The sequence below is a fragment of the Erpetoichthys calabaricus genome, chromosome 5 (genome assembly GCF_900747795.2).
Source record: "Erpetoichthys calabaricus chromosome 5, fErpCal1.3, whole genome shotgun sequence".
Lineage (NCBI taxonomy): Eukaryota > Metazoa > Chordata > Cladistia > Polypteriformes > Polypteridae > Erpetoichthys > Erpetoichthys calabaricus.
In genome coordinates this window covers 249491805-249517230 of record NC_041398.2, presented here as the reverse complement: position 1 = coordinate 249517230, position 25426 = coordinate 249491805, and the positions used below count along the sequence as shown (strand labels likewise).

General features: G+C 40.9%; 1 protein-coding gene across 1 annotated transcript in view; it reads left to right on the top strand.

The window, feature by feature from the left end:
- LOC114652383 (probable E3 ubiquitin-protein ligase HERC4) overlaps window positions 1-25426 on the top strand; it is a 101511-nt gene that overhangs the window by 16402 nt on the left and 59683 nt on the right. The window contains exons 6-8 of the mRNA XM_028802755.2: window positions 8617-8744; window positions 10386-10531; window positions 17787-17860. Coding sequence (XP_028658588.2) covers window positions 8617-8744; window positions 10386-10531; window positions 17787-17860 — 348 coding nt within the window. The remainder of the gene's footprint in view (window positions 1-8616; window positions 8745-10385; window positions 10532-17786; window positions 17861-25426) is intronic.

Here is a 25426-nt window from a genome sequence, read left to right as displayed (position 1 = left end):
CGATCAGACTCAAACATTTGACAATCCGTAACAGGTAAAGCCGGGGTTAAATAGACAAGATGGAGACAGGGAGTGACGTGGCAGGAAATGACAGCCAACAGAGTGCGGAAGTGGAGGGGGTGGAGAGTGAAGATGGATTCTGGGAAATGATAGTGATGTCATCAAGGGAAGCTGGAAGTGACGATGTTGAGAGAGTGCTGGGATACCTGGTGGCCATTTTGGAGGAGCAGAAGTTTGCTTTATTTTTGAGTGAGGAAGAAAAAACATTATTAACTGTAATGATTATAAGTATTTAACTCACAAATATCAAGGACTGTATTTTGTATTAATCATGCTGCAGAAAGCTGTATGATTTATTATTTCTATATGAATTTGTTCTTCATTTAGGTAGAAAAAGAATTAAGCTTGTGCACAGAATTATTAGATTAACTTGCATTCTTTTATGAGAAAATGCTGACCTCTTGATAATAACAGAACACCCTGTGGTGTTATAAATCAATGTGATAGTTTCTGAATTCTTGCTTAAAACTATAAAAAATGTGTCACTTAAGAATTAATAAATAAGGATTTATCAATCTAGCCAAACAAAATCTAATGAAGATATTAAAGCTATAAGAATGTAATTTCTTTATAACTAATGTACAGTGCATCCGGAAAGTATTCCCAGCGCTTCATCACTTTTTCCACATTTTGTTATGTTTCAGCCTTATTCCATAATGGATTAAATTCATTTTTTTCCTCAGAATTCTACACACAACACCCCATAATGACAACGTGAAAAAAGTTTACTTGAGGTTTTTGCAAATTTATTAAAAATAAAAAAATTGAGAAAGCCCATGTACATAAGTATTCACAGCCTTTGCCATGAAGCTCCAAATTGAGCTCAGGTGCATCCTGTTTCCCCTGATCATCCTTGAGATGTTTCTGCAGCTTCATTGGAGTCCACCTGTGGTAAATTCAGTTGACATGATTTGGAAAGGCACACACCTGTCTATAGAAGGTCCCACAGTTGACAGTTCATGTCAGAGCACAAACCAAGCATGAAGTCAAAGGAATTGTCTATAGACCTCTGAGACAGGATTGTCTCCAGGCACAAATCTGGGGAAGGTTACAGAAACATTTCTGCTGCTTTGAAGGTCCCAATGAGCACAGTGGCCTCCATCATCCGTAAGTGGAAGAAGTTCGAAACCACCAGGACTCTTCCTAGAGCTGGCCGGCCATCTAAACTGAGCAATCGGGAGAGAAGGGCCTTAGTCAGGGAGGTGACCAAGAACCAGATGGTCACTCTGTCAGAGCTCCAGAGGTCCTCTGTGGAGAGAGGAGAACCTTCCAGAAGGACAACCATCTCTGCAGCAATCCACCAATCAGGCCTGTATGGTAGAGTGGCCAGACGGAAGCCACTCCTTAGTAAAAGGCACATGGCAGCCTGCCTGGAGTTTGCCAAAAGGCACCTGAAGGACTCTCAGACCATCAGAAAGAAAATTCTCTGGTCTGATGAGACAAAGATTGAACTCTTTGATGTGAATGCCAGGAGTCACATTTGGAGGAAACCAGGCACCGCTCATCACCAGGCCAATACCATCCCTACAGTGAAGCATGGTGGTGGTGGTGGTAGCATCATGCTGTGGGACTGGGAGACTAGTCAGGATAAAGGGAAAGATGAGTGCAGCAATGTACAGAGACATCCTGGATGAAAACCTGCTCCAGAGCGCTCTTGACCTCAGACTGGGGCGACGGTTCATCTTTCAGCAGGACAACAACCCTAAGCACACGGCCAAGATATCAAAGGAGTGGCATCAGGACAACTCTGTGAATGTCCTTGAGTGGCCCAGACTTGAATCCGATTGAACATCTCTGGAGAGATCTTAAAATGGCTTCCCATCCAACCTGATGGAGCTTGAGAGGTGCTGCAAAGAGGAATGGGCCAAACTGGCCAAGGATAGGTGTGCCAAGTTTGTGGCATCATATTCAACAAGACTTGAGGCTGGAATTGCTGCCAAAGGTGCATCGACAAAGTATTGAGCAAAGGCTGTGAATACTTATGGACATGGGATTTCTCAGTTTTTTTATTTTTAATCAATTTGCAAAAACCTCAAGTAAAGTTTTTTCACGTTGTCATTATGGGGTGTTGTGTGTAGAATTCTGAGGAAAAAAAATGAATTTAATCCATTTTGGAATAAGGCTGTAACATAACAAAATGTGGAAAAAGTGATGCGCTGTGAATACTTTCTGGATGCACTGTACTGAACTATAAGAAACTGCTTTAAACTGGTCTTGTGTATGTGAGCTGATAATTGCGTATTCCTTAGGAATGTGAGTGCCCTGATGACTCTTTATTTTGGTAAGAAACTCTGTGCAACCCTGAATGTAATAAATTAGGATGTAACCCTAACTTACAGCAATCTATGTATGACCTCAAAATGAACTGCCATGTTTTTCTCTCTTTGGTTAATGAATAAGCTCGGTAATATAAAGAGAGGATTTCTTTTTTTTAGGCAGACTGTCTGATCTGCCCAGTGAGTGGTACTGAGCTGGGGGTCTGCAGTCTCTTTAACTCACCAAGAATAAATAAATTGTTTTTTATTTTAAATTGGTGTTTGTTTCCCGTTGTTTTCCGACTTCAGCGTCCACAGGAGTTAGTGCTCTTTATCAACTCCTTGTCTCGCGGACTTCCACTCACCTTAGGGCTCTCCCAATAAGAATGGAAGGAATGACGTCTGTTAATTTAAGAGGCTTGACGTATTCAGAATATTTATTGGCTTATTAGTTTGCCAGTGACTGTGACTGTGGTCATCATATCATAATCTATACTAATAAAAGGCAAAGCCCTCACTGACTCACTCACTCACTCACTGACTGACTGACTCACTCATCACTAATTCTCCAACTTCCCGTGTAGGTGGAAGGCTGAAATTTGGCAGGTTCATTCCTTACAGCTTACTTACAAAAGTTGGGCAGTTTTCATTTCAAAATTATACGCGTAATGGTCATAACTGGAACCTCTTTTTTGTCCATATACTGTAATGGTAGGCAGCAAGATGGCCGTAGGAGACTGAGTTGCGTGTCGTGTCATCACGCCTCCCACGTAATCACGTGAACTGACTGTGAACTCAGTACGTAGAAAAGAAGGAGGAGCCCCCAAAGAGCGCAGAAGAAAACATTCATTACACAATTGACAAGGCAGCGAAACAATAAGAAGCGAGTGAGTGACGCATACAAGCATCTTCATAAGACACGTGGTATAAAAAAGCAGGGTGTAAACCGTAAGTCTAAATTAACTTTATAGAAACGCTCCCGCTGCCGTTTGCAATACCATATTCGCGAGATACAAGTTTAATGAGAAGACACGAGGTATAAAAAAGCACGGTGTAAACCGTAACCTTAACTTTATAGAAACGCTCCCGCTGCCGTTTGCAATGCCATATTCGCGAGATACAAGTTTAATGAGAAGACACGAGGTATAAACGACAGTTTGCATCACTTTGTAACAGAGTTAAAATTGCTGTAGCGAGAAACTTTTAACTGCCGGGTCTTAGCTAACATGAAATAAACCCGTGGACATCGCAACATCACACAAGAGAGTGGCTCACGTGAAGTGACTGAACGCAGCACGAGTGATCACTTCCATTAATCAAACCTGTTCAAAAAACACATTACACAATTGATAAGGTAGGAAAAGAATATGAAAGAAGGCACGGTATAAACCGTAACTTTAAGTTTATAGAAACGCTGCCGTTTGCAATACCATATTCGCCCCTGCGAAGCGCGGTGATTTTGCTATATATATTAAACTATTTCAACCATTGTATGATCTGCTTCTCGCAACTGAAAGAGGGCACCGTGACAGAAGTTAGCCGACTTGCTCACCAACCACAAGCGTTACCTGGTAGGTAACCACCCATACAATCAGATTGTGAATCAGACTACGAATGCCTGCAATGTAATTACCCCGATCTACATGCTGTGAAATGAACGAACCTCACGCCGTGGCACAACGTTAGGGGCTTCGCCTCTACGTCCGAGGATCGATTCCCGTAAGGGAGTGCAGTGACTGTGTACTCCTGATGAGCCCACAATTACGGCGAAACACGTGTCGCATACTATGCATCTTCAAAGCACGGTGTAAACAGTAAGTTTAAATTGAGTTTATAGAAACGCTCCCGCTGCCGTTTGCAATACCATATTAGATGACTTTGTAACAGAGTTAAAATTGCTGGAGCGATAAATTTTTAACTGCCGGGTCATGTCGTGTGTTCTTGGGTAGGTACACCAAAAAATTTATACATTTATGCATGTAATGGGCAAACAAAAAATGTACTATACCCGAAAGCACTACAGTAGTACTCAATGTATCTTTCATTCTTAAATGTTAATGTTTTACTGTTTAATAATTTATACGATTCTTATATGTTATTCAGATTCTTTTATCAAAATACCAGTAACAGCGCACTGCACGATAACGTGGAGTGAATACACTTGACATGACCATTCATAGTATTTATCCTCTTTCTCTGTACGTTTACCATTCGTTTGCTCAGAGGTTGATGCGCTTGCTGCTTAATGAGCAGCTCTTGACCCTAGCGTCCCGCTGCTTCTCTTCTTTCGTCGGCATCTTTTCCCGTTAAAACTGATTTCTTTTAAAACTTAGTATGTTTTCTTTAATTTTTCAGTTAAGCTGGCACTTAAGTCTTCAATCTGCCTCAAGAATAATTAGCGAAGGTGGTAGACAATGAAAACATCAGCCGTACGCATCCGTCACGCACGCACTGGTGCGCGCAGCTGTGAGTTGATTCTACAATAAAATAAAATAAAGATAAAAAGAGTAATAACTTGCAGCACCGCTATTCAATTACACTTGCCTAACGCCTCTCCTAAGGGGAAATACTGTGGGATCTGGGCATCCGTCAAAGCAGCAATCACAGGCCCGATTACAAAGCGGGAAGCTGTGATTTGTCGTCTCCCTCCCATGTAACAATCACAGCCCGTCTTGCAACGCACTATGTATGTATGTATATGTATATATGTGTATGTGTGTATATATATATATATATATATATATATATATATATATATATATATATATATATATATATATATATATATATATATATATATGTATGTTCATATGTGTGGGAAAGCGAATAGTACACTTGACGTAGTATATGTGTACCAAATTTCAAGTCAATAGGTGAAACGGTTTGCGAGCTACAGCTGATTTAAAATCCTGGACAGACAAACGAATAGCCACGGTAGCGTATTATAGAAGAACATTTTACTGTTTAATAATTTATATTTATATGCAATGTGCTTCTTTTATATTACTTCATATTCTCATATGATAATGATGTTAATGTTGTTTATATTGATTTCTATGTTATTGTAAGTGCTCTTTATTTGTGGAAAAATAAATTTGGCAATTAAACTTATTTTATACATACATTTTATGTTTTTCTCTTGCACTCAGTGAGCGAATCCACTGGGTAATCAGATATATATATATATATATATATATATATATATATATATATATATATATATATATATATATATATATATATGTATATAATATAGATAGATAGATATATGTGTATGTATGTAGATATACAAATATGTATATGTATATATGTGTATATATATGTAGATATACAAATATGTATATGTATATATATGTATATATGTGTATATATATGTAGATATACAAATATGTATATATATGTAGATATACAAATATGTATATATATGTGTCTGTATGTGTCTATATATATGTATATATATATATATATATATGTATATATCCATCCATCCATTTTCCAACCCGCTGAATCCGAACACAGGGTCACGGGGGTCTGCTGGAGCCAATCCCAGCCAACACAGGGCACAAGGCAGGGAACCAATCCTGGGCAGGGTGCCAACCCACCGCAGTATATGTATATATATATATATATATATATATATGTGTGTGTGTATGTATGTATGTGTGTATATGTATGTGTATATATATATGTTGATATATGTTTATATATGTGGATGTGTATATGTATATATAAATGTATATATGTATATATGTTTATGTATATATATATATGTTTACATAACCTCTTTAAACACACTTCTCCGCTGCGAAGCGCGGGTATTTTGCTAGTCTATAATAATAAAAGGCAAAGCCCTCACTGACTGACTGACTGACTCACTCACTCACTGACTGACTCACTCATCACTAATTCTCCAACTTCCCGTGTAGGTGGAAGGCTGAAATTTGGCAGGCTCATTCCTTACAGCTTACTTACAAAAGTTAGGCAGGTTTCATTTCGAAATTCAAAGCGTAATGGTCATAACTGGAACATATTTTTTGTCCATACACTGTAATGGAGGAGGCGGAGTCACGTATCGCGTCATCACGCCTCCTACGTAATCACGTGAACTAAAAACAAGGAAGAGATTTACAGCACGAGTCACACGCGGGAACGAAGGTAAATGACGTTAATTTTTGACTGTCTTTTAATACTGTGTAAGCATACATATTAACACATGTGCAATTAAACGTGTGCATTTACGGGGTGATTTCTCAGGCTTAAAAGCTCGCCTTTTACTAAAAAGGTAAATGCAAAACTATTTTCAATCAGTTTATTGAAACGCTCCCGTTAAGGATTGCAATAACATATTCGCGAGATAAAAGAACGAAGTAGGGGGAAATGGAGGAACAGCCGCAAACAGCGAAGAGCAAAAAATTAATTAAACAATTGAGAACGGAGCGAGTTAAGCATACAAGCATGTTCATAAGGGAAACAAAGCACGGTGTAAAACGTAAGTTTAAATTAAGTTTATAGAAACGCTCCCGCTGCGGATTGCAATAACATATTCGCGAGATAAAAGTTTAATGAGAAGACACGAGGTATAAACGAACCACACGCCGTGGCGCAACGTTAGGGGCAACAGTTTCAACCATTCTATGATCTGCTTCTCGCAACTGAAAGACGGCACATGGCGGATGTTAGCCGACTTGCTGACCGCAACATTAGGGGCTTCAACTATGGCGCTGACGCCACATCTCAGTGCCAACACTTTGCAGACTGTACTTAAAAGACACGCCCTCCTCACTGGACAGTTAAAAACACCAATCAAACTAACAATGACATCAAGTATTACCCAATCAAAAGTAGGAAAGGAGGCATCTTCATAAAATGCGTGTGGGATGATTTGCATGAGACGCTGCTTTAAAAAAAAAATGATAAAAAAAATACGGGATAAATCCCGTCCAGTATTGATTAAAAACGGGACGCGCAATTTCATTCTCAAACGCGGCACGATTCCGTATTTTAAAGGATGGGTGGCAACCCTACAGTGCCAGGTAACCACCCATACAATCAGATTGTGATTCAGACTAGGAATGCAATGAATGTAATTACCCCGATTTACATACAAGGCGAAAGTCTTGCAACATTCAAAGATGATGGTTTGGGATAAGTACACCATACAACATAAAAAAGCTTATGAAGCCTTGAACCGAAAAAAGCAAGATCTCAGAGATCGTAAAAAAAAAAATAGGAGGTAATGTCGTTTTACTTGCTGTAGATTTTAGTCAAATATTACCAGTTATTCCACGAGGGAGACCAGCAGATGAACTCAACGCGTGTTTAAAATCCATGCTTCTCCCACGCTCGGTTATATGTCGCGTGTTCTCGGGTAGGTACACCAAAAAATGTATACATTTAAGCATGTAATGGGCAAACAAAAAATGAGGTATACCCGAAGGCACTGCAGTAGTACTTAATGTAACTTTACTTCTTAAATGTTAATGTTTTACTGTTTAATAATTTATACGCTTCTTATATGTTGTTCAAATTCTTTTATCAAAATACCAGTGACAGCGCAATGCACGATAACATGGAGTGAATACACCATACCCATCCGCCCACGGCTGCCCTGCTGTGCGCAGATAGGAGTTGATTCTACAATAAAATAAAATAAAGATAAAAAGAGTAAAACAATCATCACCCATAAAGCGTGTGTGTGTGTATATATGTGTATATATATATGTTGATATGTGGATGTGTATATGTATATATATATATATCTATATATGTAGATATGTATATATATGTGTATATGTATATGTATATATATGTTTATATGTGTGTGTGTGTATTTTATATATATAAAACACAGCAACACTCATAACAATGACAACACAATTACATTGACAATCATGTTACGTTATTTTTAAAATGTTTCCTTTTTTTTTCATAACCTCTTTAACACACTACTTCTCCACTGTGAAGCGCGGGTATTTTGCTAGTTAGAGTGATAAACTGCGACTATCATTTTTAAAAAACCATGAGGCAATATAAAGGCGTATTATGGCATCACAGGGAAAGGATCCTCAAAAGTCCTCATTTTTCGACCCAAATGCCCTAATTTCCAGAGACAGAGAGTTGGCAGCCCTAACTGTAGGTCAGCAATCGCAGTCAAATTACAAAAAAGATTTTGTAACCAGAAATAATCAAAAAAACACGTCGACAACCAGGAACTCTGAATTAATGCTGACCTTAATTCCAGTGTGATCATGACAGCATGTGTCACATTCTTCTCTTCACGTTTTGATCTTTTATTACACAGGATGGGAATGTGTACACATTTGGCGATGGATGTTATGGACAGCTGGGACATTCCAGCACCTCCAGTGAAAGGACTCCCCGTCGACTGGAGCTGTTTGATGGCACGGCTACTCAGATAGCCTGTGGCAGGTTGGTATTTGATCCAGACTCGTTATATCGCATCTTACCAGGCAGTTATGACTGCCAGGCTCATAGAACTCAAAAACTGTAATAAGGCCTAGAAACCTAAAGTAGGCCTGGCCCTAAAACTCCTAAGCAGGCTTGTGGCCTACACTCTTGAAAAGAAAAGAGGCCAAGCTTAGAAATTCAAACCCCCTCCTAGCCACAGAGGGAAGCAAAACAATAATTTTTATAATAAACATCATTTTACAAAAGTTATAAATAGGAAAAAATGCAGAGTTCTGCGGTTGAAAAGTGCAAAAAATAACACAAACAAAAAACAAATCTGAAATCGCAAGAATATGTTTGATGAGAGCAGTAATGTTGTGCTTCAGTCAGCATTCCTCTCCTGGCTGGGGTTCATTTATTTGTATTAATGTTTCTATTTATTTATATTCTTTATGCTTATTTGATTATGTCCCATGTGTTTTGTGGCTGGTTCCCCAAGGGGCGGGGCCACCTGCCAATCATCCCTATATATTGGAGGGTCTTCTGTTGTTCCTGGCGGTTCATTTCGAATGCACTAAGGGAGCGGAGGGTTTCTTGTGTTTAACTTTGTGATTTTCTGAACCCGTGCTCTGTTTTCGACTTTGCCTTTGGATTCTGTGTTGGGATTTTGCTTGCAGGCAATTCCCTTGTGCTTGTAGGAGCTTCGGGCATTGCAGAACCTGTTTGGTTTGTTAACATACAGGGGGGATCTATGGCCCTGGGAGACAGTCTCCCTCTGTCCTTCCCTGATTATTGGCTTCCCGACTGGGTCAGGATATTCATCTTTCCATGATAGCCTGCCAGTTGGCTGGCCATGTAGTTCATGTACCAGGCCGTTATCTACTCTAAAGTCCATCCATCCATTATCCAACCTGCTCTATCCTAACTACAGGGTCACGGGGGTCTGCTGGAGCCAATCCCAGCCAACACATGGCGCAAGGCAGGAAACAAACTCTGGGCAGGGCACCAGCCCACCACAGGGCACGCACACACACACCAAGCACAACACTAGGGACAATTTAGGATCGCCAATGCACCTAATATGCATGTCTTTGGACTGCGGGAGGAAACCGGAGTACCTGGAGGAAAGCCACACAGACACGGGGAGAACATGCAAACACCACGCAGGGAGGACCCGGATCTCCTAAATGCGAGGCAACAGCGCTACCCACTGCGCCACCGTGCCACCCCTACTCCAAAGTGAACTACAGAAAGGGAAAAATTCCCTTGAGACCAAACAATGAGCTATAAAGACTCCTTGAAATTGTCATAATAAGCCTTCAGCATTATAAGTCAGATAAGTGGGCACCAAGTCAAAGGGCACACCTCCCTCCAAAAGGGGGCACTGAACCATGAGGTGGAAAAAGAACAGCCATAGCAGAAAGCCAGGAGACAGTGACCTCCATGCCAGCATGACTGCCCCCATTCCACACTGCACAAGAACATTTTGTGCCTGGATTGGCCTCACCAGCTATCTGCACACCCACAGACTGGCCCAACTGCCATAACCAGCACTTAATTTGTCCCAGAGCTGAACAGGACCAAAGCAAAATGTTTTTAGGAAGGGTGTGGGAATGTTGATTGAACCTTTTCCATGCTGATGGCAGCTTCTATGTCTTTCAGCCACCACACCCTGGTATACTCTGCCACCACGGGACAACTCTACGCATTTGGCAGTGGAGCAAAAGGCCAGCTGGGCATCGGTGGCACGAGCGATAAGCTGCAGCCTTCACCTGTGGATCCTGTCTGGAGGACACCTGCGGAGAATGGTGACTGAACATTTTACATTCACACTTTGTGATTTGTAAGTTGCTTTGGACAGTAAAGGATTAAATGAAGAGCAGATTCCGATTCATTCTGACCAATCAGACAGAGTGCCCTCAGAAACTCTTCAGTTTGTTCACATTTTGTTGTGTTGCCGCCTGGTGCTCAGATCATTTCCATTTGTTTCTTTCCTCATCAAGCAACACTCAGCACCATAGAAGGAGAACACGAGAAGTGGATTTTATTTATTAAAAAATTAAAAAATGAATTTTCACATGGACATGAGTATTCAGAACCTACGACAGCCAACCCAGCAGTTGTTCTCTGCTGATCTGCTCAAACTCTTGTCAAGTTAAATGGAGACCCTTGATGGACACCAACTTTCAGTGCTCTCTTGAGATGATCGATTGGGTCCAACTGTGGCCTCTGGCTGGGCCAATCAAGGACATTCCCAGAGTTGTCCCTAAGCCACTCCTGTATTGTCTTTGCTTAGGTTGTGAACCTTTCGGCCCAGTCTGAGGTCCAGAGCACTCTGAGCAGGCTTTCACCAAGGATATCTCTGAACTTTGACTTGTTCGGCTTTCTCTCATCCTTGAGTCGTCTCCCAATCCCTGACGCTTCCACCACCACGTATCACCATTAGAATGGCACTGAGCAGGTGGTGAGTGCTGCCTGGTTTTCTACAGACGTGACACTTAGAACTGAAGCCAGCCACTTCAATGCTGGTTTCATCAGACCTGACAGCCTTGTGAGTCCTTCAAGTTCCTCTTTGCAGACTTCAAGTGGGCTTTCTCAGATAAGGACATCTCTGTACTTTGCCCCACTCAGGTCTCCCGCTACCCAGACTAGTCTCCCAGTCCCTGGTGCTGCCACCACCATGCTTTGCCACTGGAATGGTTACACATGTGATGAGTGGTTCCTGGCTTCCTCCAGACGTGACACTTAGAATTGTTGTTAAACAGTTTAATGTTGGTGTCATCACGCCAAAGAATTTTGGTTCTCATAGTCTGAGAGTCCTTTAGGTGCCTTTTTTCAAACTCCATGTGGGCCTCCATGTGTCGTCTGGCAACTTTTCCACACAGCTCAGATTAGTGAAGTGTTGCAGTGCTGGTTGTCCTTCTGGAAGTTTCTCCCATCTTCAAGTTCACTGGCGCACAGGCAGGGTGACCACCGGGTTCTTTCTCACTTCTCTTACCAAGGCCCTTCTCCCCCGATTGCTTGGTTTGTCCCATGTAAGAAATGATCAAACAGAGACAAAAAAATAAGAGTTGGGGAAGCTTCAGCTCATAATGTCCTGGCAGCTGAGCAGTCAGAAAAAACTGACGTGGTCGTATTTGTAGTATTTACATCAGACAATCATAGGAGAATGGATGGTTCTTTATATTGGGAATGGATTTTCAGAAGGAAGAGGATGTGGTGTCATTGGAGGGAGCCGGAAGTGATGTCATCAGTATGGGGCCAGAAGTGACATCATTGGAGGGAGCCCGAAGTACTGTCATCGGTATGGGACTGGAAGTGATGCCATTGGAGGAAGCCTGAAGTGATGTCATCAGAAGTGACGTCATTGGAGGGAGCCAGAAGTGATGTCATCAGGAGGGGACCAGAAGTGACATCATTGGAGGGAGTAGAAAGTGAAGTCATCAGTTCGAGACCGGAAGTGATGTCATTGGAGGAAGCCTGAAGTGATGTCATTGGAGGGAGTTGGAAGTGATGTCATCAATTCAGGACCGGAAAGTGACGTCATTGGAGGAAGCCTGAAGTGATGTCATCGGAAGTGACGTCATTGGAGGAAGCCTGAAGTGATGTCATCGGAAGTGACGTCATTGGAGGAAGCCAGTAGTGATGTCATCAGTACGGGACCAGAAGTGACATCATTGGAGGGAGTAGAAAGTGATGTCATCAGTTCGAGACTGGAAGTGACGTCATTGAAGGGAGCCCGAGGTACTGTCATCGGTATGGGACTGGAAGTGATGTCATTGGAGGAAGCCTGAAGTGATGTCATTGGAAGTGACATCATTGGAGGGAGTTGAAAGTGATGTCATCAGTTCAGGACCGGAAAGTGACGTCATTGGAGGAAGCCAGAAGTGATGTCATTGGTATCAGACTGGAAGTGACGTCATTGGAGGAAGCCAGTAGTGATGTCATCAGTACGGGACCAGAAGTGACATCATTGGAGGGAGTAGAAAGTGATGTCATCAGTTTGAGACTGGAAGTGACATCATTGGAGGGAGCCCAAAGTACTGTCATCGGTATGGGACTGGAAGTGATGTCATTGGAGGAAGCCTGAAGTGATGTCATCAGAAATGACAACATTGGAGGGAGTTGGAAGTGATGTCATCAGTTCAGGACCAGAAAGTGACGTCATTGGAGGAAGCCAGAAGTGATCATCTTAGAGGAGCTAGAAATGATGTTACTGGGAATGGAGTGAGGTGGAAAACAAGATTTATTCTTCAGCTGGTCTGTAGGGAGAGGAATGAAAAGGGTTAGTACTCAGTTCCAGCCTCCCGTCTCTTGATCTTTCACTTAAAGTTGGACCCTTTGGTTGCTCCCTAAGCACACGTGTATGACACCCAGTAGCCAGCTCTGTGAAAAGTCGAAGTTGTTCTAAAGTTCTTCGATTTAAGAATGATGGAGGCCACTGTGCTCTTGGAAATCTTCAGTGCCACAGCTTTTTCCAGACTTGTTCCTTGACACAATCCTGTCTCTGAGCTCCGCAGGCAATTCCCTCAAACTCATGGCTTGCCTTTTGCTCACGTGTGGGACATTCTATTGAGAGGTGTGTGCCTTTGGTGATCTGTCCAATCAAGTGAATTGACCAGAGGTGGACTCCCAAATCACATGTTGAAACATCTCAACGATCATCAATAGGGTGGGACGCACTGGAGCCAAATTTCAAGTGTCGTAACAAAGTCTCTGAATACTCATGTCGTTATGATGGTTCAGTTTTTAATTAAAAAAACGAAGACTTTCTGTAATCCTCTTGTCGCTTTCTCATCCTGGGATATTGAGTGTTGCTTGAAAATGGAAACAATAAATTGAAATGAGTTTAGCACAAGGCTGCAACACAACAGCAAGCAGAAAAATGATGGTGAAGGCACAATATGAGGATGCTAGCTTGATGGTGGATCTCAGCTCAGAGATGCAACATTCAAGCATCCAAAGTTGTCTGGAGGAGTTAAGGGAGACAAGGAGATGTGCTGGGACAGCGGGGTTATGGAAGGAACTGGGTGAGGTGACACGCTTGGTCAGATGTGTATTTTGGGGATAAAGTGCCATTGAGCCGTCGTCACCATATTTACACTCCAATGTACATTCCAATTGTTGGAAAAAGTCAACAATTTCCATGGGGGGCACTTACCTTTTCACAGGACTGTATATCATCACTTGCAATGACAACATTAATGTGACTATTGCAGTCACATGATACTTTCTGTTGTGTTGCATAAACAATGAGCGAGACAGTTTGCATGTTAAAAAACATAGCATAACTAAAATTGTATGTATAAAACATTTTAATCGGTACACCGCCTTGTTGAAACTCTATCTTAAGGAGGCAGTGCGCATAACTAAAAACAAAATGCAAAATACATCCACCTTAATAAAGTGTCTGCATCTGTGTGTGTGTATGTGTGTGTGTGTGTGTCCCTCCCGTTGTTATTTGGTATGTGATTTGTAGAAGCAGTGCCAATGTTTGCAAAGCACCATCTGTTGGAACGAAAAATGCAGTCTATTACAGTGCATAGTAAATGGTACACAGCAAACATTTACCCAGAATATGCTGAGGTGAGGTTTGTTTTGACTATTTAGATTTCAGCTCATCTTAGACAAGTAGCACAGCTAGTGTGTAATAAATAATCAATAAAAACAACACTACAGTAATCCCTCGCTATATCGCGCTTCGCCTTTCGCGGCTTCACTCCATCGCGGATTTTATATGTAAGCATATTTAAATATATATCGCGGATTTTTTGCTGGTTCGCGGATTTCTGCAGACAATGGGTCTTTTAATTTCTGGTACATGCTTCCTCAGTTGGTTTGCCCAGTTGATTTCATACAAGGGACGCTATTGGCAGATGGCTGAGAAGCTGCCCAACGTACTTTTCTCTCTCTCTTGCGCTGACTTTCTCTGATCCTGACGTAGGGGGATTGAGCAGGGGGGCTGTTCGCACACCTAGACGATACGGACGCTCGTCTAAAAATGCTGAAAGATTATCTTCACGTTGCTATCTTTTGTGCAGCTGCTTCCTGAAATGACATGCTGCACGGTGCTTCGCATACTTAAAAGCTCGAAGGGCACGTATTGATTTTTGACTGAAAAACAAACTCTGTCTCTCTCTCTCTCTCTCTCTCTCTCTCTCTCTCTCTCTCTCTGCTCCTGACGGAGGGGGTGTGAGCTGCCGCCTTCTTTGTGCCGCGGTGCTTCGCATACTTAAAAGCCAAACAGCCCTATTGATTTGTTTGCTTTTCTCTATCTCTGTGACTTTATATGCTCCTGACACACACTCCTTTGAAGAGGAAGACATGTTTGCATTCTTTTAATTGTGAGACTGAACTGTCATCTCTGTCTTGTCATGGAGCACAGTTTAAACTTTTGAAAAAGAGACAAATGTTTGTTTGCAGTGTTTGAATAACGTTCCTGTCTCTCTACAACCTCCTGTGTTTCTGCACAAATCTGTGACCCAAGCATGACAATATAAAAATAACCATATAAACACATGGGGCCTCATGTATAAACGGTGCGTACACACAGAAATGTTGCGTACTCCCGTTTCCACGCTCAAATCGCGATGTATAAAACCTAAACTTGGCGTAAAGCCATGCACATTTCCACGGTAACTCATTCCTTGGCGTACGCAATTTATCCGCCCGGTTTTGCAGACTGGCGGCACCCAGCGTCAAAGCAGTGCTACTGTTCCTGTGTGGTTACTCTTTCTTAGATCCACATCCACGGCGGCGGATTTATCAAATACACTGAAATTAACCGCATATCGTTCATAAATTTAATGCATCTGATTGTAATTAACCTGTAACAATATAATGGTCCACAGAATGGTCAAACTACTGTTCCTGTGTGCTCATCCTTTCTTTCGTAGCTCCACATTCCTGACGCGGCTTTATAAATACACTGAAATTAACTGCATATTGTTTATTAGTGTAATGGATCTGATTGTAATTAACCTGTAGCAATATAATGGGCCAGGGAATAGCCATAGTATTCCAAATACCATAACTGCTTTAGCGTTGTTACGCTCACTGCATCTTGTTCTTCTTTTTGCTGTTCCCGTTAAGGGTTGCCACTGCAGATCATCTTTTTCCATATTACTCTCACTGCACCACTCGGAGTATTTATATCACTGTATCTGAGTGTGAATCACAGCAGCAGATGATCGGAAAGAGAATTATCGGTATACAGTTTCAAGTACACACTACCTCAACCACGGCAAAAAGCGTCAAAGCCTTTCCTGTACGGACCTCGCGTTTCAGAAACAGTTTCATCCCAAGAACTATAAACACATTCAATCACCTCACTGTAAACTTGCACTACAGTTATAATATTGCACAACCTGCGCTACTTTATAAAGCACGTATGATGACAATATCATTTTTAAGATGAAATGCAGCAAAATATGTTGCTTATAGTATACAGATAAAACTTTAACTTCATTTAAATAATCTGTATTGTTAATAATTAAACATGTGAGGACACGGTGCCGCAGCGCTAGCTAGTTCAAGGATAGCTCCTGCCTTGCGCTGTATTCTTGCTGGTGCTGACGCGACACTGGAAGGATAGACGAATAGAATAATTAAACATGTACTACGAAGATATTTCAATGTTCCTTAAAAGTTTTGAAGAATCGGCGTTCTAAGCTTACAAATGGCTTCACGTCTATTACAGAGCTGATTGTGTGGCGATTGGAGAAAGAAAAGTATGGACAGGAATTGGAGGTTAGTACGTTTGAAAGAGACAGTACTTCTGTAATAAATTATTTCATTGAAGGTCACGCATGGCGCAGCAAGCCTCTTGCGTGAGACATGAACAAGCACTGCGCCACCGTGTTCCCATGTTTAATAACATGCTTTCATTCCTATCATCATGAAAATGATATCACGTATACATCTCAGTATTTTAATTATTCAGAGAGCTGTAATATCATGAATGTAATGCATTCTGTGTCCTGTCGGAGAAAGAGAAAGAACGGAAGCACGTAGTGATTCACACACATAGAGCACATAGAAGATCAAACACAGAACAAAGACTTTAACATGCTACTTGAGAAACTAGTAAAATAAACGATTTTAAGATGAAGTTTATGGTGTTCTACTTTAATGGCAAAATAAACTACGTGATTAAAGTGGAAATTTCGAGATTAAAGTTGACATTTCGTGCTTTTTTCCCACTGTGTGCCTATTTTTTTTTCTGTACCCTGATAAGCTTTCATATGACACTCAGACGGTGGGCTACGACTCGCCTTTTCACGACGACTTTGATATGTGATTTCTTTTTTATTTCAGGCACTGTGCGACTTTGTGAATTTGATCTTTCGAGTTTTTCCGACACTCTGTCACTCGATCAACTTTCTTTTGTTGATTATCCCACTGTTTAAACCAACTCCACTTTGCCTCCACTTGGTATTCGCTGAAATTCTTATATTTTCTCCCGTGCTTTTCCCATTGTCTTTTCACAGAAGGCTATTTATATTGATTTGCATATTCAAAGAGGCGTAATTCTGGGAGGAGTTGGGGCGGGACAGAAGGCGCGTGCACGTGCGTTACTTTTCACGCAAATCGGGATTTATGTAGTGGAAGAACGTGAAAGTATGCGTGCGCACAGATTCCTGCATCTGGATTTTTCTGTGCGTACGCACAATCCCGCTTTTGTGCTTACGTCATGTTATAGTGTGAGTTCTACGCACGGCGTTATACATGAGGCCCATGGTTTCTACTTCGCGGATTTTCTTATTTCGCGGGTGGCTCTGGAACGCAACCCCCGCGATGGAGGAGGGATTACTGTACTTAAAAAACACAATGAATATATTTAAATAACAATAAAAGGAACAAAAGCCAGGGTTGATGACCCAAGCAGCATTAACATGGCACACCCTGCCATTAGGACATATAACCTTTACCCCCCCAGTGCTACCCTGCTGGTTTTTCTCATTCAGTGGTGCTTCCTGTGCCCACTCTCACCGACCCCCTTCAGATTCATCGATTTATTGACCTTTTGTTTTATTTTGTCTCCTTTCACTTTATTGTTTTTAGGGTCACAGGAGCCCCAAGACATTGTGATCTTTGCAGGAATGAATTCAAACTTCGTGCAGACCTCATCCATCGAGGTAAGCAGCTCACGTGCCAAGTGCCACACTTGAGAAGAAACACATTTGCCCAGGCCAGTTGGTGTGCATCAGATGAATGTTGTGTGAACAAGAGCAGCCCCAGCCCAGGATGAAGCCATAGAGGCCAAAATGAACATTAAATCAGGGACAGTGGGGTGAACAAAGAGTCATTCATTATATTTAGGCATCACTTTTCTAGCCTACACAAAGTGTTTTACAAAGTGATGGGGTGCCACTTCAACTACCACCAATAAGTAGAGTCCACCTGGATAGGATGACAGCAGCTACTCTTGTTCCACAACGCTGGCCACTCGTGAGCAATTAGGTAGTGAAGTTGTGAGAGAGCCTCTGACTACAGCCGATAATTTACTCCTAAAAACTTTTTTTGTTTTGCTACATTTTGTTCACTTTAGTTTTTGCCTCGAGTTTGTTTGGTTGCCATTCTTTTTCTCCTCTTGGTATTCAACTTTTTCTAAGTCTTGCTTTTGTCGTATAAGGTCCTATGTGACCCTGTTTTCCCCCATTGTACTCTTTATCATGCAGATGTTACCAAAGTGCCCCAAATCCGACACGCTTAGCACTCTGTGGTCAGGTCTTGTACTTTAGCACTTCCTCTCCCTTTCCCTGCTTTACCCCTATGACCTCAGGCAATTAGAAAGAGTGAAAGAACAGGCAGGGGGATATTTAATAAATGATTTATTGTAGGTAATGTGCCCAAATTAAAGGTAAAATGAAATGAGTGTGATAACAAAATACCATGACAGCCTTTGTGTCCATAGGTGTCTCTTGGCTTATCTTCAGTCAAGCTTTGTCTTTACTGCCATGTGGATGGCTAGATAGATAGATAGATAGATAGATAGATAGATATATAGATAGATAGATAGATAGATAGATAGATAGATAGATAGATAGATAGATAGATAGAAAGGCACTATATAATAGATAGATAGATAGATAGATAGATAGATAGATAGATAGATAGATAGATAGATAGATAGATAGATAGATAGATAGATAGATAGATAGAATTTGGTATAGTAGGCAGGATTAGATAGATAGATAGATAGATAGATAGATAGATAGATAGATAGATAGATAGATAGATAGATAGATAGATAGATAGATTGAAAGGCACTATATAATAGATAGATATAGATAGAATTTGGTATAGTAGGCAGGATTAGATAGATAGATAGATAGATAGATAGATAGATAGATAGATAGATAGATAGATAGATAGATAGACAGATAGATAGATAGATAGATAGATAGATAGATAGATAGATAGATAGATAGATAGATAGATAGATAGATAGATAGATAGATAGATAGATAGATAGATAGATAGAATTTGGTATAGTAGGCAGGATTAGATAGATAGATAGATAGATAGATAGATAGATAGATAGATAGATAGATAGATAGATAGATAGATAGATAGATAGATAGATAGATAGATAGATAGATAGATAGACGTGTTTGAAAGTTTGTGAACCCTTTAGAATTTTCTATATTTCTGCATAAATATGACCTAAAACATCATCAGATTTTCACTCAAGTCCTAAAAGTAGATAAAGAGAAACTAGTTAAACAAATGAGACAAAAATATTATACTTGGCCATTTATTTATTGAGGAAAATGATTGAATATTACATATTTGTGAGTGGCAAAAGTATGTGAACCTCTAGGATTAGCAGTTAGTTTGAAGTTGAAATTTCGAGTCCGGTGTTTTCAATCAATGGGATGACAATCAGGTGTGAGTGGGCACCCTGAGTTATTTAAAGAACAGGATCTATCAAAGTCTGCTCTTCTCAGCACATGTTTGTGGAAGTGTATCATGGCACGAACAAAGGAGATTTCTGAGGACCTCACAAAAAGAGTTGTTGATGCTCATCAGCCTGGAAAAGGTTACAAAACCATCTCTGAAGAGTTTGGACTCCACCAATTCACAGTCAGACAGATTGTGTATAAATGGAGGACATTCAAGACCATCGTTACCCTCCCCAGGTGTGGTCGACCAACAAAGATCACTCCAAGAGCGAGGCATGTAATAGTCGGCGAGGTCACAAAGGACCCCAGGGGAACTTCTAAGCAACTGAAGGCCTCTCTCACATTGGCTAATGTTCATGTTCATGAGTCCACCATCAGGAGAACACTGAACAACAATGGTGTGCATGGCAGGGCTGCAAGGAGAAAGCCACTGCTCTCCAAAACAAACATTGCTGCTTGTCTGCAGTTTGCCAAAGATCACGTGGACAAACCAGAAGGCTATTGGAAGAATGTTGTGTGGACGGATGAGACCAAAATAGAACTTTTTGGTTTAAATGAAAAGCGTTATGTTTGGAGAAAGGAAAACACTGCATTCCTGCATAAGAACCTTATCTCATCTGTGAAACATGGTGGTGGTAGTATCACGGTTTGGGCCTGTTTTGCTGCATCTAGACCAGGATGGTTTGCCTTCATTGATGGAACAATGAATTCTGAATTATATCAGAGAATTCTAAAGGAAAATGTCAGGACATCTGTCCATGAACTGAATCTCAAGAGAAGGTGGGTCATGTAGCAAGACAACGACCCTAAGCACACAAGTCGTTCTACCAAAGAATAAAGTTAATGTTTTGGAATGGCCAAGTCAAAGTCCTGACCTTAATCCAATCGAAATGTTGTGAAAGGACCTGAAGCGAGCAGTTAATGTGAGGAAACCCACCAACATCTCAGAGTTGAAGCTGTTCTGTCCGGAGGAATGGCCGAAAATTCAGGACTGATCAACAGTTACCGGAAATGTTTAGTTGCAGTTATTGCTGCAATGGGGGGTCACACCAGATACTGAAAGCAAAGGTTCACCTACTTTTGCTACTCACAAATATGTAATATTCGATCATTTTCCTCAATAAATAAATGACCAAGCATAATATTTTGGTCTCATTTGTTTAACTGGTTTCTCTTTATCTACTTTTAGGACTTGAGTGAAAATCTGATGATGTTTTAGGTCACATTTATGCAGAAATATAGAAAATTCTAAAGGGTTCACAAACTTTCAGGCACTACTGTCATAAACTGGGATTCCCAAAAGCACCTAAGTCTCATAAATACTTCTAGAATTTGCCCACTAGGAGGGGATTATTGTCAAAACCCTGACTAGAAACAAAACGGGTCTTGAAGAATCTTTATAAACTAAAATATTTATTTTTAGCAAGCAAATACTCTGTAGCACAAGACACTCATTAGAGCACAAAAGGGATTACCTGAGATAGCAAGGCAATCAACAGCAAACACCGAAAACAGAGCACAGGTTCAAAAATTCACAAAATCACAATAAGCACAAAACACAAGTAAACACTCCAATCCCAAGTGCAATCAAAATGAAATGCCGGGAACTTTGGAAGGTCCTCCAGTTTATAGGGTGGAGGGCGGTCCCCTGGTGGTGATTGGCAGGTGGCCCCACCTCTTGGGGAACCACCCCCTAAAACAAATAGTACACAACACAGGCTACATCTAATACAAAGACAAAACCAAAAATAAAGAATGAACATTAAGTACATAAAATTAACAAATCAAAAATGAACAGCAGAAACATTAAACATGAACTTGAATTCCAGCCAGAGGAGGAACCCTGGGTGAGACATGACAGATACAGTAGATGGATAGAACTTTATTTATCCTCAGGTAGAAATTTGGCTTTTTACGGAATGTAATTAAAAATAAATGCATACAAACATATATACATAAATAAATAAATTGAAAAATGTCATTTTCTGACCCACTTCATCCAGAGCAGGGGTGTTTTGGGGCTGAAGCCTATCCCAGATAGCATAGGGCACTAAACAGATATATATGTAAATAAAAAAATACACACACTGTGGTTTGAATGACTAAAAACTAAGAAAATTAAAAAAGGAAGGAAACATCTGACATGGAAGTCCCAGTGAGGTGCTATACGGTCATTTTTCTGTTGGTATAAAAGACCCCCCATAGTATTCTTGACTCACGTCTGCTGAATAATTCCTTGGCTGTCTGGGTGTCATAGAGATGATGTGCAGCCTTGTTCATAATGGCACTAAGTATTGTCTTCATTCTCTCCTCCACTGCTACCCCCCGTGGATCCAGAGTGAATCCCCTTTTAATTAGCTTGTTGATTTAGTGGTCCTCTCTTGAATTGATGTTACCAGCCTAGCACACCACACTGGCCATCACAAAGTTGTAGAAGATGTGAAGGTTGTCACTTCCCACAGGAACGCAGTCTCCTAAGGAGGAAGAGCCTGCTCTGGCCTTTCTTCTGTAGTTCTTCTCTGTTCTGAGACCAGTCTAACCTGTCAATGATGTAGACCACCAAGTACTTGTAGGAGTGGACCACCTCTACATCCACTCCCTGAATAGTTACCGGGTGTATAGACTCTTTATTGTGGCGAAAGTCAATAAAGAGTTTCTTGGTTTTGCTGATGTTAAGTTGCAGACAGTTTTCAAACTTCTCCCCTGGCTCCTCTCCTCTGTCCCACCCCCCCCTTAGAGATACACCCCATAAGCGCAGAATCATCTGAGATTGTTGGCAAGTGACCTGATCTGCTGTTATATTGACAGTTGGAGGTGTGCAGAGTGAAGAGAGAAGCAGACAGTCCTGTTCCTCGTGGTGCTCCATTGTTGCTCACAAAGTCTTTGAGTTTCACAAAATGCAGTCTGCCGGTCAGATAGTCCATCATCCAGGGAACCACAGGCCCACCCACCATCATGTCTTGGGATGATGGGATGGTTTTGAAGGCACTTGAGAAATCAAAAAACACCATCCTCACAGTGCAGCCAGCTTTGTGCAGGTGAGAATAAGCCTTTGAATGGAGTATTGAAACAGGCCACATGCCTGTCACACTATGGCTGCTGAGATAGAGTTGTCGTCATAATGGAGAAACTGCAAGAGAGGTGGACAGATGGTCAGAATGAGAGAAAAAGAGAGAGAGAGATAGAGTGGGAAAGGCAGATTGACCAGTTTACACCATTCCTATCACAAAGCCTGGACCAGTGGGTGCAGTCAACTCCCTTAATTCATCCAGTCCTATTACAGCCACAATCCAGTTTCAATGACCAATACAATACGTCCACTTGTTCCTCCCTAGGTAATTAACCAATCAAACAGCTCATGCAAGCTCAACCCCCAAGTCCAGAACATTCTGTAGTTCTAAGCAAACAGGAAAAAAAAGAAATGATCAAGCCATAAACCTGGACATGTTGTTGGTTCCCTCATCAGTGAAACTCTGGGGGTAGAAAATGGGTTTGTCCAGCTTCCTGACTCACATTGTCAAAGTATCTATCTATCTATCTATCTATCTATTAAAATGAAGGGAAAAAAGTGAAAACTGGTCACTGATTAGGAAAAGGGTGAGAATGAAAACCTGCAGCCACTGCTGCCCTCCAGGCCTGGAGTTCGACACCCGTGAGCTAAAACATTAAGCTTCCCATTTCTTCCATGACGCTTTATTTTCTCGTTCACAATTGCCTTCTCCGTGCTTTCTTTTAACCACTTAACGTCTCTTCTGTGCAGCAGTACACTGACCCCGATATCCAAAAGCCGTTTCTAACCCTCTTCACACTCAATCTTTATTTAAACTAGAGGGCTCTGCCCCCTGCTCACTTCGCTCGCCCACCCTTGTGTTTGGTTTACCAGATATACAATTTTAAGAGATTGTTATTTTCATGGGAATTGTTACATATGCATTATTTCCACTTTTACTGTAAAACGTCAGTAAAAGCAATATTTGGAATGAACTTTTCTTCAAGATCGCATTGAATTTTGATTCAGTATTTGGGCTTACATCATGACAACGCAACCTGTAACTGCCTGTGAGTGAATGTCATTTCTTTCTCTCTAATAAATAAAACAACTTTTTCGAATGTTTGTCCATGCTCTTTCTTCTTCGCTTTGTCGTTGACGTGTCATCTAGAACTTATAAAATTATTGTCCTGATAAAATTTCTACAAGCTGAGAGCGCAGGAAGTATGTCGACTGAGAGGTTAGATGACTGCGGTCTTGTTTGAAAATAGTTGTAAGTAGGGCATGACCTGAAAGAATCTCATGTTAAAAGTTTCCGTCTCATGGGACTTCATACCGCGCCAACGTTTTTGGAATCTTAATTCTCGCTGGCAACACTAATTAGATGATCGACAAGTATCCAACTTAAAGTTTAAATACGAACAATATATTCAAACTCTTTTCGCTGTTACGTTATTTCACCCATGTATTATCATAGTATTTCCTTCTACTTACCCTTTACCTGTTTTCTTCAAGGGTAAGTGTTCTCGTCAAGTTCGTTACTGAGTGGATCTACTGTTCCACTTTGAGATCAACACACACATACATAGCTATACACACACACACAGACCCTCACCACCACAGTGCCCTATGAATGACAAACACACAGCTGGTTAACCTCTGGCACTTTAAACCACACAAGTGCCTTACGAATAACACAGCCTGTCACTCAGTACTTCAAGAGACTTACTTATTATCGGCACAAACAAAATATGATGTTTTAAAGACATCTTTGATCTAAATATTACTTTTGGTGTACAAGAATACATTTAAACATACAAAGACTCAGCATCCTTGACTATTGGCCATTTATCAGCCCAGAATGCCTTACTTTACGTCCTGTTCCCTACTATTGGGTGGAGCTCTCACCCTCAGCCTTAATAAACCTTGCAGCACGGAGCGTATGGCAAACCTCCAGCCGCACCAGGTGCTCAAAGAAATCTACCTTATTACTTCAATCACTCTAGACATTATGATGAAGCATAGAAAAATAAAAGCCGCATGGTATTTATTACAAGACTAATACCAGTGGAACAAAGAATAATAGAAAATAGGACTGATAGAAAAGTCTGGATATATATAAAGAAAAGTCTGGATATATATATATATATAGTCTTTAGAAAAAGCTTACGAAAAACTAAAGATGACAAGGATGAATGTTACAGGCGGCTTGTGATCAAGCACTCGTAGTTGCCGTTCTGACGACCAGATGGAAATGGCTGCACGTTGATGTCGCTCTGTTCTCTTGTGAGGTCTTCGTCCCTTCTTCTTCTTCCCTTCTTCCTTACTTCCTTACTCACTTACTATATTGCTCCTCAGACGAGGCATATTTATTCTAAAATTCTACCGGGAAGTTTTGCAAGATATGACTGTTAGATATTCTGATTGGCTGGCAATATGATGAATGAATTCACTGTCCTTTTTCCCAAACAATAAAACTTTATGTTCTCTGAGGTGTTGCTATGTCTTCCTTTCCCAGGCTATAAAGTAATTAAATGTCCATCCTTTCTCAGGTTATAAAGTAATTGAGCCACCAGCATGTCTTCCTTTTTTTGTTGGAACAGCTGTTTTAAAAGTGAGATATCACTGGGAAGACGACCCGCTTGGATTTGTCCTGAATGTAGTTCATCTGCTGTCTTGTTTTGAACATAAGATAATGGAAATATAAACCAAAATGTACAGATTTTGTACCCCACAACAACCGACTAATAATTTCCGTTTGTTTGCGCTAATGCGATCTTTACTATCCTTTTTTTGAGACTTTCGAA